This window comes from Pleurodeles waltl, chromosome 9 (assembly GCF_031143425.1).
Source record: "Pleurodeles waltl isolate 20211129_DDA chromosome 9, aPleWal1.hap1.20221129, whole genome shotgun sequence".
Lineage (NCBI taxonomy): Eukaryota > Metazoa > Chordata > Amphibia > Caudata > Salamandridae > Pleurodeles > Pleurodeles waltl.
The window spans coordinates 94,191,627-94,204,520 of NC_090448.1; the positions used below are offsets into that span (position 1 = coordinate 94,191,627).

Consider the following 12,894-nt stretch of genomic DNA (forward strand, 5'->3'; position numbering starts at 1 on the left):
GAGTGTTGCTTAGATAACACCCAGAAAGCTAATGAAGTGCATCTAAGCATGGTGAAGCAACATGCCAGCTATGCCTAGGATCGAGCCATGATTTCTTCAGAATACAGACCACACTTCCGTATCTGTTTGAAGCATCTATGCGGCGTTGACCAAAACAGACAAAAACGTTTTGAAGGGCTCATGTAAACAGATCATACAATGTGGACAGCCAGGAACTGAGAAATGTTTCTCCTAGGCAGATGATACGGAAACTCGAACTGCCTTGTTTAAAGGAAGCAGAGACTTGGGGACTGCAGAGGAAGGTTTCAATATTTGTCAATAAGTTAGTCTTAGCCTCAGTAGTGGGCAAAGTCATCTCAAGAAAAACTGCTGCTTATTCTACCATCCAAGTGCAGGAGATACAGAGGTATAAGGCAAGTTCCTTTTCTAGAAATATTTCCAAACTACTTGAATTTTGTTTAGTCTATGAAAAGGAGAGCATCGAAATTGTAGCAGGGAAGGAGGTTATCGACTGAATCATCACCTGTATGGTCTTAACCCTTTCAGATAATCAGAAAAGTCAGAATAGAGTTCCTCCATACAGGCAACTCTCTGGGGCTTTGAGCAGTGCTGTGCCAGAATCTCATCAAAACAAAAATATTTTCTTCTGCTTCTCAAATAACATCAACTGACTGAGGGTTTTGAAGTCAGCATGGATATCCGCTACAAGTTCATTTCAGTGTCTGCGCTGTGGGTGGTTTTAGACTGCAGAGTCAGAGCCTGGGAAGGCACCAGCTTTATTTGAAGTGATGCCATGGTTAGATCCTGTGGAGAGGTCGAACTGGGAAGCATCTACATCTAAGATGCCAAACCCTCGGGCTTGTCTTTGAAGAATGTACAAGAGGGTACCAGAACCTCCCTGAGCATGTCCTGTACAGAGAGGCATGCCTTGACACGCACAGTCTTTAAGAGTCAGAAATTCCACCTTCATCTTTAACTTCAGAATTTGCTCCGAAGACAAGGAAGTCCCTGGCAAGGTTGAACTTCTTCAGTACTCAGACTGATCCAGAGAGCAAGACACATTCCTTAAATAAGAGGACTCCTCCTATGCACTTAATGATTTTTAGGGAAGATCTTTTAGATCCTTCCCAGTTACATTTAACTGAAATGGAGAAATACCCTAGGAGGCCTTAGCCTAAGCTAGCATAGCTTTCCACTCCATATCCTTTTTTAGATACGCCAAAGAATAGTGAGCCAAGACGTAATGTTCAGATTCAAAACCACTACATTTGTCATGTAGGTTCAACAAACATCTGTTGCATCTGCAACATGAATTTAATAAGGAAATCTTTAGAGGACATTTGGCCTAGTCCTTGTTACAAGCACAAGAATTTAGTCAATAGGGAAGAGCTCCGGAATTGCATAAAAGATACACAGAATATCAGCAAATCGATATCATGGTATGCTTTATGTACACTCTCGTCCTCACATCCTGGGTGGGTGAAGTTGCAGCTATGGCCGCAAGGTGTCACTTGGTGGCTCTGGAGAGCTGATACCTAGAGGATATTCTTGAAGTGAGGAATCGGAGGGAGTAAGTATCCATCAGAACAGTAATATCCTCAGAGGTCCACTGCATTCAGAACACAAGAGAGTTATCATTATACACTTTGATCCCAATATGAGACAAAAAAATACCTAAATGAAAATATAAAACGTGTTCTTTAATTTGCTTTTCCACAGTGCAAGAGTGCCAAACATCATTATCTTTAACTTCTCATATTTTCAAATGATGTGGAGTACAGAAAAGCTCAAAGTAAGCCAGAAGAATATTTGTACTGTCCTTTGTGTGTGCAATCAACATAATACAGACATTAGTATTGGTGTGAAATGGCTATGCAGCATCAGTATCTAGGGCTGTCAAGATAAATTTAGCTATTAAAAATTCAACAATACGAAAACACATATGTGGAACCCTTGTGTACTCTGTATTCCTTAACGTCTACCTTCATTTTGAAAATGTAATCCGGGTGACTTGCTGCTATATAACAACATTTCTATGGTTATAAGGCCAATTTCCAGACCCAGATCCTCCAAAAACTTCATCACCCTTCTGTGGTCACCTCAAGAAAAGTACTTTTAAGGTCTAAAAACTCCAGCTAGAAGGAGCTTCTCAAATTCTGCATATTTATAGACATCTGATGTAACAGTTGATTGATCATGCAGACTCCTATAAAAAGCTATTATTGTCATGTATATCAATACCTATGCTGGTATACCCATTAAAAAGCACTTGTTTATATGGCAAGTCTCTTCCTGTGAGCTATATGAGCCATGCATTACTGACTTAACTGTTCGGCTCAATTAGAATATACTTAAAAGACTAATGCATACTGTTAATTTAATGTACACCTTTAAGTTTTGACAAACTGTGAAAAATAACAAGAAAATACAAACCCCAAGCAATTCCAATAATCTAATATCTATCAGCTTCCTACCTACATCATGGAGTCAAGAAGAGAGGCTAGGCAATAATTGAGATCATCTTTTAAAATGTTTATCAACACTGAAATTAATCACAACCGACAGTCAAGGGACAAAATCATTACAAACTGAGCCCACAAGCCCACTGAACTAACCGAAATGTAGACAACCATCAGTAGCAACCTCTGCAGGACTATAAAATATGGTGGGGCACGATGGTGCCAAACTCACCGTATTTGTGGCTCCACCAGCCCCCCACTCCCCTGACGTTCACAAGCAGGAATGGAAGGACTTCCTTTCTGCTCAGTGGAACGCAAATCCAACCAATCCCGGAGCTGCTCTCTTTACAGCATGAGAGCAGCACCAGGATTGGTGGGAGCAGACTAACCCAGTGTTCAGTTTTGAGGCTGGGGGCCTGTTGTGCCAGCAATCCCCCGGCTGTTTGACAGCCCTGGGATTGCTGGGCCATCAGTGCACATGCCGGGCTGGCCATAGCAAGACAGCTGACCAAACCAACATGCGCACTGAAAGGGGCAGCAGTCATTCTGTAATTGCAGGATTCAGTCCTGACCCCTGCCCTCATGCTCACGTTGTACACAGTGCAAGCTGGTGGCAAAATAAAGTGCCATCATTATGCCATTCTATTTATTTCTGTTTGCCTGCTGTGCTCGCAGCAGGCAGGGCAACGCTTCGCCTCTCTTTAGGAGGAACCACCCCAGAGACCCTTTGGCCTGAAAATTCAGTATGGGCTTTTGATCCTTCGTTTCCACAGAAATAACAGATAATTACCACACTTAATCCTCTGTACAGCCACAAATTAACAGTGAACTCCTGCAGATTTAAGTGCTGCAAAATCATTAAACAAGACCTTATTTGGATCCCAGAATCTACCTGAAGTCTAATGCGATGCATCACCCTCACCCATCAAGCGGTTATTTTCCAGAATGTGGTAGAATGAAATCTCTCCACATAAGCATAGAGAATTTTGTTTTGTCTACTAACTCCATAGGTGTGCTTTTTATAACCCTTATGGCTTCTATAAGGCTTCTTAAAAAAATAAAAATAAAACAAAATAATAATTCAAATCAGCCACTGGCAGTTGCTCAGGGATTGCATTCTGATCTTATTTTTTGCCCACAGCGCTACCCTGTACATGGAGCAGCCATATTCCAAACACTATTGGTCCTGCGCTCCTGCCTTCAATGCCAAGCAACATTACACATTGGCTACACTGAATTTGGCTTGTGGTTGTTTGGGTTCAGGAGCTCTATTTTAGTTGTTGTAAACTCTGCATCACCAAGCCGAGCTGTCTAACTCAGCACACAGTCACTAAAACAGAGGTCCAGGCTCATCACACCACAATTGCAACGCTGTATTATTGCGTCTCGCCCCAATGTCCCATTAATTGCAATATCAAACAACTACTTCTAACCCTAAAGTTGCAAAACTGTACCCAAGAGCAGCCAGAAACATCAATGGCACAAGGTTATTGAAAATCTAGCAATTAGCATAGAATCTAGCACTATGAAAACACCTCTAGTCACATCTCGGCCCAGAAGATTTTAGCGCAGTGCGCGTCATTTATCAATTCCTTTTCCCACTTGCCAATAAATATCAGTCCTATTATTTTTTCAGTTTAGACTGCTGACTGGAAGTTGAATTTACGTATTTATTGCATTACAGTGTGCCTGGGATTCTAACCCCAATCACCTTCTAAGGAAAGCCTTGACTTCTATACTTTGTTAAAACTGTAGAGGTTAAAGGGAGCAGTAACATGGCTATCCAAGTAGCAATAAGTGCTGGTGGCCCTTTAACACCAGCTATAAACAGTAATCACACAGGGTACTACTCAGGCTTTCAAGAACATGTTAGCTCAGAACCTTTCTGCAGTTGAAACGGAGACCTCTGCAGACCATATGGGAGCTGGACATTTGTCTCATGGCTCACCGCTAGACATTCAATTTCGATAAATAAGGCAGCATAAAACTCAATTTTTCACTGCAGCGGTAATGTCAACCGACCGCTCCCAATCGACTGACCTGTAGTAGCTGAGCACATCCTGGTCCTCCTTCTGGCCTTCTTTGGCATCCTGAGCCAGCTCCCGCACACTCTTGCTACGTGTTTCCTTGTTGCTGTCCTTCCAGAACAGCCAGACTTCTTCCTCATCTTCTCCAGCTTCCAAAGGATTATCTCCACTAGGTACACCCTCAAATTCAAACCGAGATAGGACAAGTCTGCGTGGAAAGAAATAGAACAGTCACTAAGTTCACTCAACTATGAGCAAAAGCGCTATTAGGTTTGATGGAGCCTGCAATAGCCTTGAATATGCCTGGACTTAGATGCACATGAAGCGCAAGCTGAATTCCTATATCTAACGCACAGAAGGGACCATATTCTGTGGAGTATAGGAACATGGGGAACTGACCGATGTTCCTGGGCATAGGGAGCCACAGAGAATAGCAAATTAACAGCTGGCAACAAAAATAAAAAAAGGAACTGTATCGGACTATAATTCTCTCATTACTCTAAAGTAAAAAGGACAGAGGGGGAAATGCCTGTAATAGAAAAGGCAGAGGATGAACAGCACAGCTCTGCTTTGACTGGACAAATAAGCACACTGAAACCAGACAAATTGTTAAAATGTGCCGTACAAGGCAGTCTTCAATTTGACACCAAGATCAATGCACACCGAGTGAAAAGCGCTCCCACACGTCTCCATTTCCACCGCAACAGCTGCACATCTAGAAATACCCTAGCAAATTTCTGCCCTGCTAACTCCAATTTCTGCTATTTTTAATCTATGTGGTATCTTTTTTTTTTTTTTACTAGTCCTAACATTCCTTTTTCCTGCAGGAGTTAGCAGAAAAGGATAAGGATCAACATACAAGAATGAAGGGGTCAAAGTGACAGGGCCAAAGTTTGCAAACAAAACAAACACTTTTTAGACAGACCATCTCATCCCAGGCATTGATTCTAGTGCCACCTCATATCTTAGAGGGAGAATTACCCAAATGAGAAATTTCTAGAGGCTCAATGTGGAGTGGTATCACTCCATCCTTTGGACGTAGGTAAACGGCTAAACAGTTTCACAGACTGCGTTACCATCTGAACTGAGGTATCTGTACTAAAAAAGCAGTAACTATGTTAAAGCTGTAAGTGCTTTTCTAAAGGCCCTCCACCACTAATGAATAATTGCCCATAGACTATCGAGTTCACACCATGTGGTGAAATTCTACATGTACTTGTTTATACACAGCTTAAAGGCCACCCTCCATTCAAGAAGAACGATTACAGATGGGCAGCCTTTTGCAATGATGTTTGGTGGCAAGTGGTACAAGGATGAGGTTTGTTTGCTAACCAACCCATGACTTCCAACAGTCTGGTATCTCCACCCTCTGCACTAGCTCTGTTTCTCGATTATGTCCAGTACTCCTAGTACTGTATTCTAGCTTCTGGACCCTTCGCATTCCCAGCAATCTTCTGCAGGTTTGCTCAGTGAAAGTACATTATCAACAGTAATTGTTTTAGAAGATGTATCTTACATACATGTGTGTTCTCCACATATGCTCTTACTAGTTGGGTTCAGGATGTCGGGTTGCTAAATCAAAGGGCTAGTTAGATCCAGCAGGTTTCTGTTCAGCAAAAGTTCTCAAATACCTTTGGTCATGCCGATGAAAACGTGTCAAGTACAAAGAGACATGCTAACTTAAATACTGGGGGTTGCAGGAAAAATAAATCAAATTAGTGCAACAGCCCGCTGTTTCAACTTACTTGGTCTCAATGAGAATGTCAGCATTTGATGGGTTCAGCACAGCCTTGCAGATCAGTTCCTGTGTCACAGGAATAGACTTATTCATGGAAACACACAGGTCCGAGAGGTAATCCAGGAACCTAGGAGAGGACAAAGGTACAGTGAGACCCGAACGATGATGGTGAAAATGAACAGAAAGGAGCAGCACAGTGAACAACAAAATTAATACACTGAGGCCAAGGAGATGAGAACAGCACTAATCAGAAGGACTTATAGAGTGGTATCTATTTACTAACATGCTAAAACTATGCCTCAAGCTTAAGGGAAATTCTCCATATAAAGTAGAACGAGCCTTCCACACATAAGGACTACAATCCCTTGAATGGCAGCATTCAAGGACTTAAACATCTAGTATCCCTTCAGCTTGCTTGTGGATGGAGGAGCAGGTGGGGATGAAACTACCTTCTTAAATGGGGTTGTTGGGTGAATAGATGGCAAAAGTAAACAAGGGATACAAATTTGAACATGAGGGTATTCCTCAAAAATGGTTTCTAAAGCAAGGGTTCTTTTGTAACAGGGATGGATGTGCATTGCCAGTCCAAGAGGGCTCAAACATGTCAGATCTTCAGTTATCAACAAAATCTAAATGCAGTCAATCTAAATGGCACTCAGCATCTTAAACATCTGAAATGGATCCAGCACTCCAGGAAAAATACACTTTTCTAAGCTTGTATCCTCAATATGCAGAAAAACAATTTGAAATGGAACAGCACATAAGACTGAACCGGACACGAACAAATCTTAGATGAGATTATCCAATATGGCAATTGTCCCTTAAGTTATTATCTCGACATGTTCACACAAAATGCCAGTGGTACAAATGTAAGCAGGTCTATTTATTTGGAGAGAACCAGAAAAATACTATGGATGTGCTGGATTGAACCGCATCTGGAAAATATCTGTTCTAATCGTAGAGCCACAAGACAGTGATAAGTATGTTCCTGAGTGGTCACAAAAACTTTATGGGATCACGAGACCAGTTCTCAGGTGTCGTAATTTTAACAATGAAAACTAACAGAAGCTGACAACTAATGTAAAACAACTCAAACTTTTCAGACACCACTTCATATTTAACAAATTAACTAGCACAATAAGTTACATGTTTATAACAAGAACCAAAAAAAACATATGGCCTCGCTGGATTGTGATTCCTAGGGGGAACCATTGAAGGGCAAACTAAATTGAGGTGTTGCATCACATGCAAAAATATAGCCAGTTTCAGGACAAATTGTAACAAATGAACCCTGGGGCTGATCAACACTAACTGTTGGATACAGGTGCAATGAAAAAGTCCCAACAGGCTAATAAGCACTTATTTATCATGCTCCGAAAATCCCTACTTAAATACATTTGATCATAAGCTTCTGCTAGGAACTAAAACTTTGATTTTCATACCTTTCTTCCTTCTCAACTTCTATGTCAAGCCTTTGGCATAATTGGGCAAGTCTGTAACCACTACACACATTGACAGATACACCACAGATACTGAAAGCTACTATACAAGACTAGTTCTAACTCGTAAAACTTATTTAACAACACATGGGAAAAGACGAGAAGCTTCCATATGAATCACGGCTAGCCAGGTGCACTTATATTCAGCCTTCGAAGGTCAAACCATGCACTCACGTCAGAGGGAGGTCTGTGTATTATTATAGAGTCTCAGTTGTAGGTTAAGAAAGTGGTCAACTAACTATCACCGTTAATTGAGAAACCAATGAGACACTGTCACAAGCTCACTCTCCCATACAAAAATTGTTTGACCTACCACTAAAATGCTTTAAAAAAAATGCACATCAAAAAGCAAAATATTTGTCAAACTACTTCAAAGTAATGCGACAGACTTCTGTGGTCACTCAAACTGAAATACTACTGTAGCAATTTAAAGGATCAGGTTAAATGTAAAGGTAAGCGTGCTCAGGTCGAATAGCGTGTATCTGAAGTAATTAAATCCCTCTCATCTGTTTTGAAAGCCCTGTAAATGTTCATTATTTTATAAAATAGTGTTTCTCTCACTTAGTACTCCTACCAATTCACATCCCTCTCCCTTCCCACTGCCTATTAAGCCTCTCATGAGGTCACCCCCCCCCCCCCCCCCCCAAATCTTACTGAACAAGCTAAATCTCCAGGTATGAGAAACTGCCCAAGTCCCCGTAACTTGCTGAGCACTGCTTGGTTCCTGGCCTCGTTGGATAACAGACGAGGAGGCCTCCTCAGCATTCTGTGTTGGCCCACACTGCAGCAGTGGTCCTGTGGGCCCACAATCGGGCCCTGGACTCAGAAGCAAGGCTCCTCATGAGAATGTCCAGACTTCTCTGCTTTGGGGCGGGTCTGGCCTGTGCATGCATCTGGCACTGTGGGCTGGAGGTACTGATGAGACTATGCTCCATGTTGATCCGTGCAGCTTTGAACCTGCAAGCGATAGTGTGGTATGCCAGGGAAAGCCAGGAGGAATTTACTTCCCCAAGAGGGTGTCCAGAAGCGACCAGACAGTGAGTCCGTGGTGACATACTGATTGCAACAATGTCCCTTGCAGAACCTTGCCAGATATTCCCTGCTGAACTAGATCATCTAGTGTGATTGAGCCCTTGGTAATACCAGTCTGCTTGGGATGGCCCACTCTTCACCATCCTTCAAGTGGTTGGCAAGCGGGCTGGGCAAGACCAAGAAACTTTCTGGTCTGGGTGATAAAAAGCCTGTTTCCCTGGATATCTATGTTCTGGCTCTGTATCAGATCTTTGGAAGAGTCCCAGCTACAGGGATTAGTTCCTGAGGTGAACAGGGAACCAAAACAGGCTTCTACAGACGCACTCCCTCCTACTGTTGAACTCATCCAGATCCCAGACTAAAGCATAGGAAAAGACAGGACTGTCTACGAATGCCCAAAGATAGTCAAATTCACCACTCCTCTCCAGCTGAGAGTGCCTAGAGTCAGTGCTTGTCAAGCTCTAGTGACACCCGTAATACTGTGTAGGCAATTTCGGCTTTGCAAGAGGCAGTGGAAACAAAGATCCGTTTAGTAGGGGCAGATTTATCCCTTCACCATCAAAACCTCCGCAAGCAGAGGACCACATCTCTATATTGGAAGATGACGTTGCCTCCCTCGAATCTAATGTGTCCTCAAAGCTAAAGTGTCTATAGTACTCTCCTTCAACATCTCAGAGAGCAGAAGGCACTGAAAATAGATCAGGCATTAATAACCTTTGTATGTTTCAAGAAAAACAGAGTCCACTGACCCTGAGAAATTCTGTAAACTTTGGCTCCAATCCTGGAGGAGACCCTTTTACCATGGTTTGTCGTTGAGGGCCCATTGATTCCGGGCTCAGACCCTCCAGCCAAATTCTTATGATGAGGTCTACTACCGATGCCCAGCTATGTTTTTACACTGCTTTGTTTAATGGGACTTTGTTGGGCGACAGACGCTTCTGGGGTGGAAGTGTTAGAGTGAGAGATTTGTCTGGGGGGGAAGGGGAAAAATGGGGGGGGGGGGAGGGGGTGATGGGTGAAGTTGCTTCTTGCATTCTCTTTGATACCCAGCCACTGGCTGGCCTGGGTCTTCGGCCTCCATTAAGTCGTATACCTACAATCCATATGGGTCACCTCAATGAAGTCTTGGCATGTTAATGGGTTGCTTGATTGTATTAAGAGAATGGGGTTTTCCTCCGATATGTCAAGCACATTAATTCTGCCGTTCTTACTTTACAAGAGACCTACTTACTAGGCGCAAAAATGCATTTTTCTGTGCAGTTATGGATAAGATAGGGCCTTTCAAGCAAGATTAACCGGAGACTCCTGGGGGGGTGGTCATACTCCTGCAAAGGTTGCTTTCCCCTAGTGTTCACCACAATCTCCACTCCAAGGCAGCGATTCGAGTGGAGGGTATCTTTGAAGGCATGCAATATAACTTCCTATGTGTTTTTGTCCCACCTCAAGCATTTACCTAGCATTGGAAGCATGCAAAACTAATTTTGAATTTCCATTACAGCACCACTTACTGGGCATGACCAATGCTTTCTCTGATCCAGACTAGAACACTACTCGGGCCCCTACACTCAGTAGGCTTAGCGATGCTAAAATGCTGGCGACATGGATGACCTCACTAGGATTCTGATGCCTGGAGAACATGGCCTCCACAGGCTAAGGAGTACAGCAACACCTCGGCTATACACAAGACAGTCACCCACATATATCGCCTACTCCTTCCTGCACCCAAAGTACTTCACAGAGATGCAGCCGCCATCATTCCAAGAAACATCAGACACCCCCCGATTTTGGTTCACTTCAGGAGCACTAATTAAAACCAGCAGCCTGTCTGGTCCCTTAGTGCTCTGAACACCTGGCAGAGGAACTCCAGGCATATTTTAATGTTAATCCAAAGTCATCTGCTTAATCTGTTAAGTCATCTGTTAATCAAAGTCAAATGCTTAATCCAAAGTCAGTGCCTAGCCACTGCCTTTGATGCTCCAGCGCCAGTTGGAGCTGGAATGATCAGAACTACAGCAAATCTCTCTGTAGGAAGCCTGCGAATGCGGGAAGCTTTCGGCCAGATGAGTATATGAACAGGGATATATCCGGTTTGATACTCTACTGGCTGGTCACTAGTGAAATGATCTCCACCTGGTCCACTCCAACAAAAGGAAGTGGAAAGCTGGTGCCACTGAGGTGATGCTTGCAGCTGATGACCAATCCCTCTAGGCTCAACCACGGAGGTCCCTAAGAGACTAGACATGCAGTGTCAACACTTGTTGACATTCCGCTTCCATCGCTCACCTTTTCACAAATGAAAGATTGATTTGCTACACGTGGTGGATGAAGTAGGAGATGCCCTACAAAACAAACTTTGGCAAAACACCTGGGCCAGACTACTTCCGTATTGAAAAACATTGTGCCACGAAACACTTGCCCACCTCGCCCCCTATCACTTAGCACTGTATATAGGGAGACTGAGGGTAAAGCTGCATTCCCCCCAAACACTGATTTGGCTACCACTAAAGTAATTCTTCGGTTTGGGCGACCTAAGGAGCAATACTCCTCTTATAGGCCAATTTTTCTGATTATTTCTGAGATTAACATATTTGCAAAAGCCCTGGCCAGCAGGCTACTCTGGGTATTACCTTTCCTTATTCACCCAGACCAACTTGCCTTCATACCATGTCACAATGGAATTATTAAAGAAGCAATGGTTCCTAATTAAGAGATTAAAAAAATATATATTTACATATGGGAAAACAATCATACCCATATGCACAGTCCATTCAACACAACATTTTATTAGCAATTAAGTTACACAAAGAAATTTAAGTGGGAAAACATTTTCAATAAGAACTCAGGCAAATACATCTGATAAGTCACAATTCAGACACAACATAGCCCTTACACATGTAATGAGCAATTCACATGGGGCCAAGGTGACAAAGTCGATGACATTTCGATCCTTGAGCAATACGAGGATCACCAGGACTAAAAAACAAATTAACCCTGAGGTCAATGAACATGGAAGGTAAACTACATTAATACGGACTGACAATGAACAGTAAAAAGTTCAAAAAGGGCTGCTATCATTATAGTAGATCACGACCAATAAACTTGATGGGACAGCGGTGAAAAACAGTCATGTCAACCCACAAGGAGAATAGGGAAATGCCGATGTTAACAGGACAGCGGTGCCGCTTACATGTAGCGCTGGCTCGCCTTCATTGTATTCGTGACTCTGGCGCTCTTCTCTTTGTAGACTTTGAGAAAGCAATTAATAATCCCGCTCAAAAGTGAATTTTCGGGCAGCCATCCATCCCAATGAGGTTTGGCTTTTGATACCCTGGCATTTATATCACGCTTGATGCAGGCCTGACCTGAAGCCTCAACATTTCCCCTCTAATCACAACTAAGCAAGACTTAACAATGGGCTCAGATCCCACTTCATATCCTTGGCAGAAGTACCTTGTATATGCTGATGAACCTCAGTCACATCCTAAATGTCTTACAAAGCTTTCCACTGACAATCCAAGCCACCTGGTTTCAAAGTCTCACAGCTATGGTTCTCTCCTTTTTGTGGGCAGACCACCGTCCTTGCATTGCCCTCGAAGAACCCTGACAATTGGTATATGATAGAGGGATGGGAATTGCAGACTTTCAACTTTATTACTGGGCCTCACAACTTCAGGGGATCAACGACTGACTGAGAGGATGGGAGAACTTGGACCTACCGTGCTGAACTGTCCATATTGGGCCTCAAAAGTATTATGGGTATAGTAATACCGTCACTATCACCCGGCATCTTCCCAAGTTTACTAGAGTGGTGTTTCTGATCTGGCATGACTGGTTGGGAGAAGAGACCCACGCAGCAGACTCCATTATAGAAAGGGAAACTGCTCCGACATGCTGCACAGCTTGATGGATTTACCACATAGGACAAGATTAGTATCACTAACTGAGGAAATCCCTGACTGAGGTCGAGTATGAAATCTTTCCAAGACTTGCAGTCCCAATTCACACATTCAAAATCCTATTCCATAAATACCTGCAGTTTCTCCACGCACTAACAACCCACCAGTCTGAAATATCAGTGCCCCCCCAATTACTACCTGCTCAACGTCAAACACCGGATGGAACAGCTGGATGGTGGGGTG

General features: G+C 43.1%; 1 protein-coding gene across 5 annotated transcripts in view; it reads right to left on the minus strand.

The window, feature by feature from the left end:
* The window catches only part of ITPR1 (inositol 1,4,5-trisphosphate receptor type 1), a 1,104,774-nt gene that overhangs the window by 593,995 nt on the left and 497,885 nt on the right, over positions 1-12,894 (minus strand). For all 5 annotated transcript variants that reach the window (XM_069206352.1, XM_069206351.1, XM_069206348.1 and 2 more), the window contains exons 18-19: positions 6,232-6,351; positions 4,500-4,694 (exon numbers count right to left, since the gene is read on the minus strand). In XM_069206352.1, the coding sequence (XP_069062453.1) occupies positions 4,500-4,694; positions 6,232-6,351 (315 nt within the window). The remainder of the gene's footprint in view (positions 1-4,499; positions 4,695-6,231; positions 6,352-12,894) is intronic.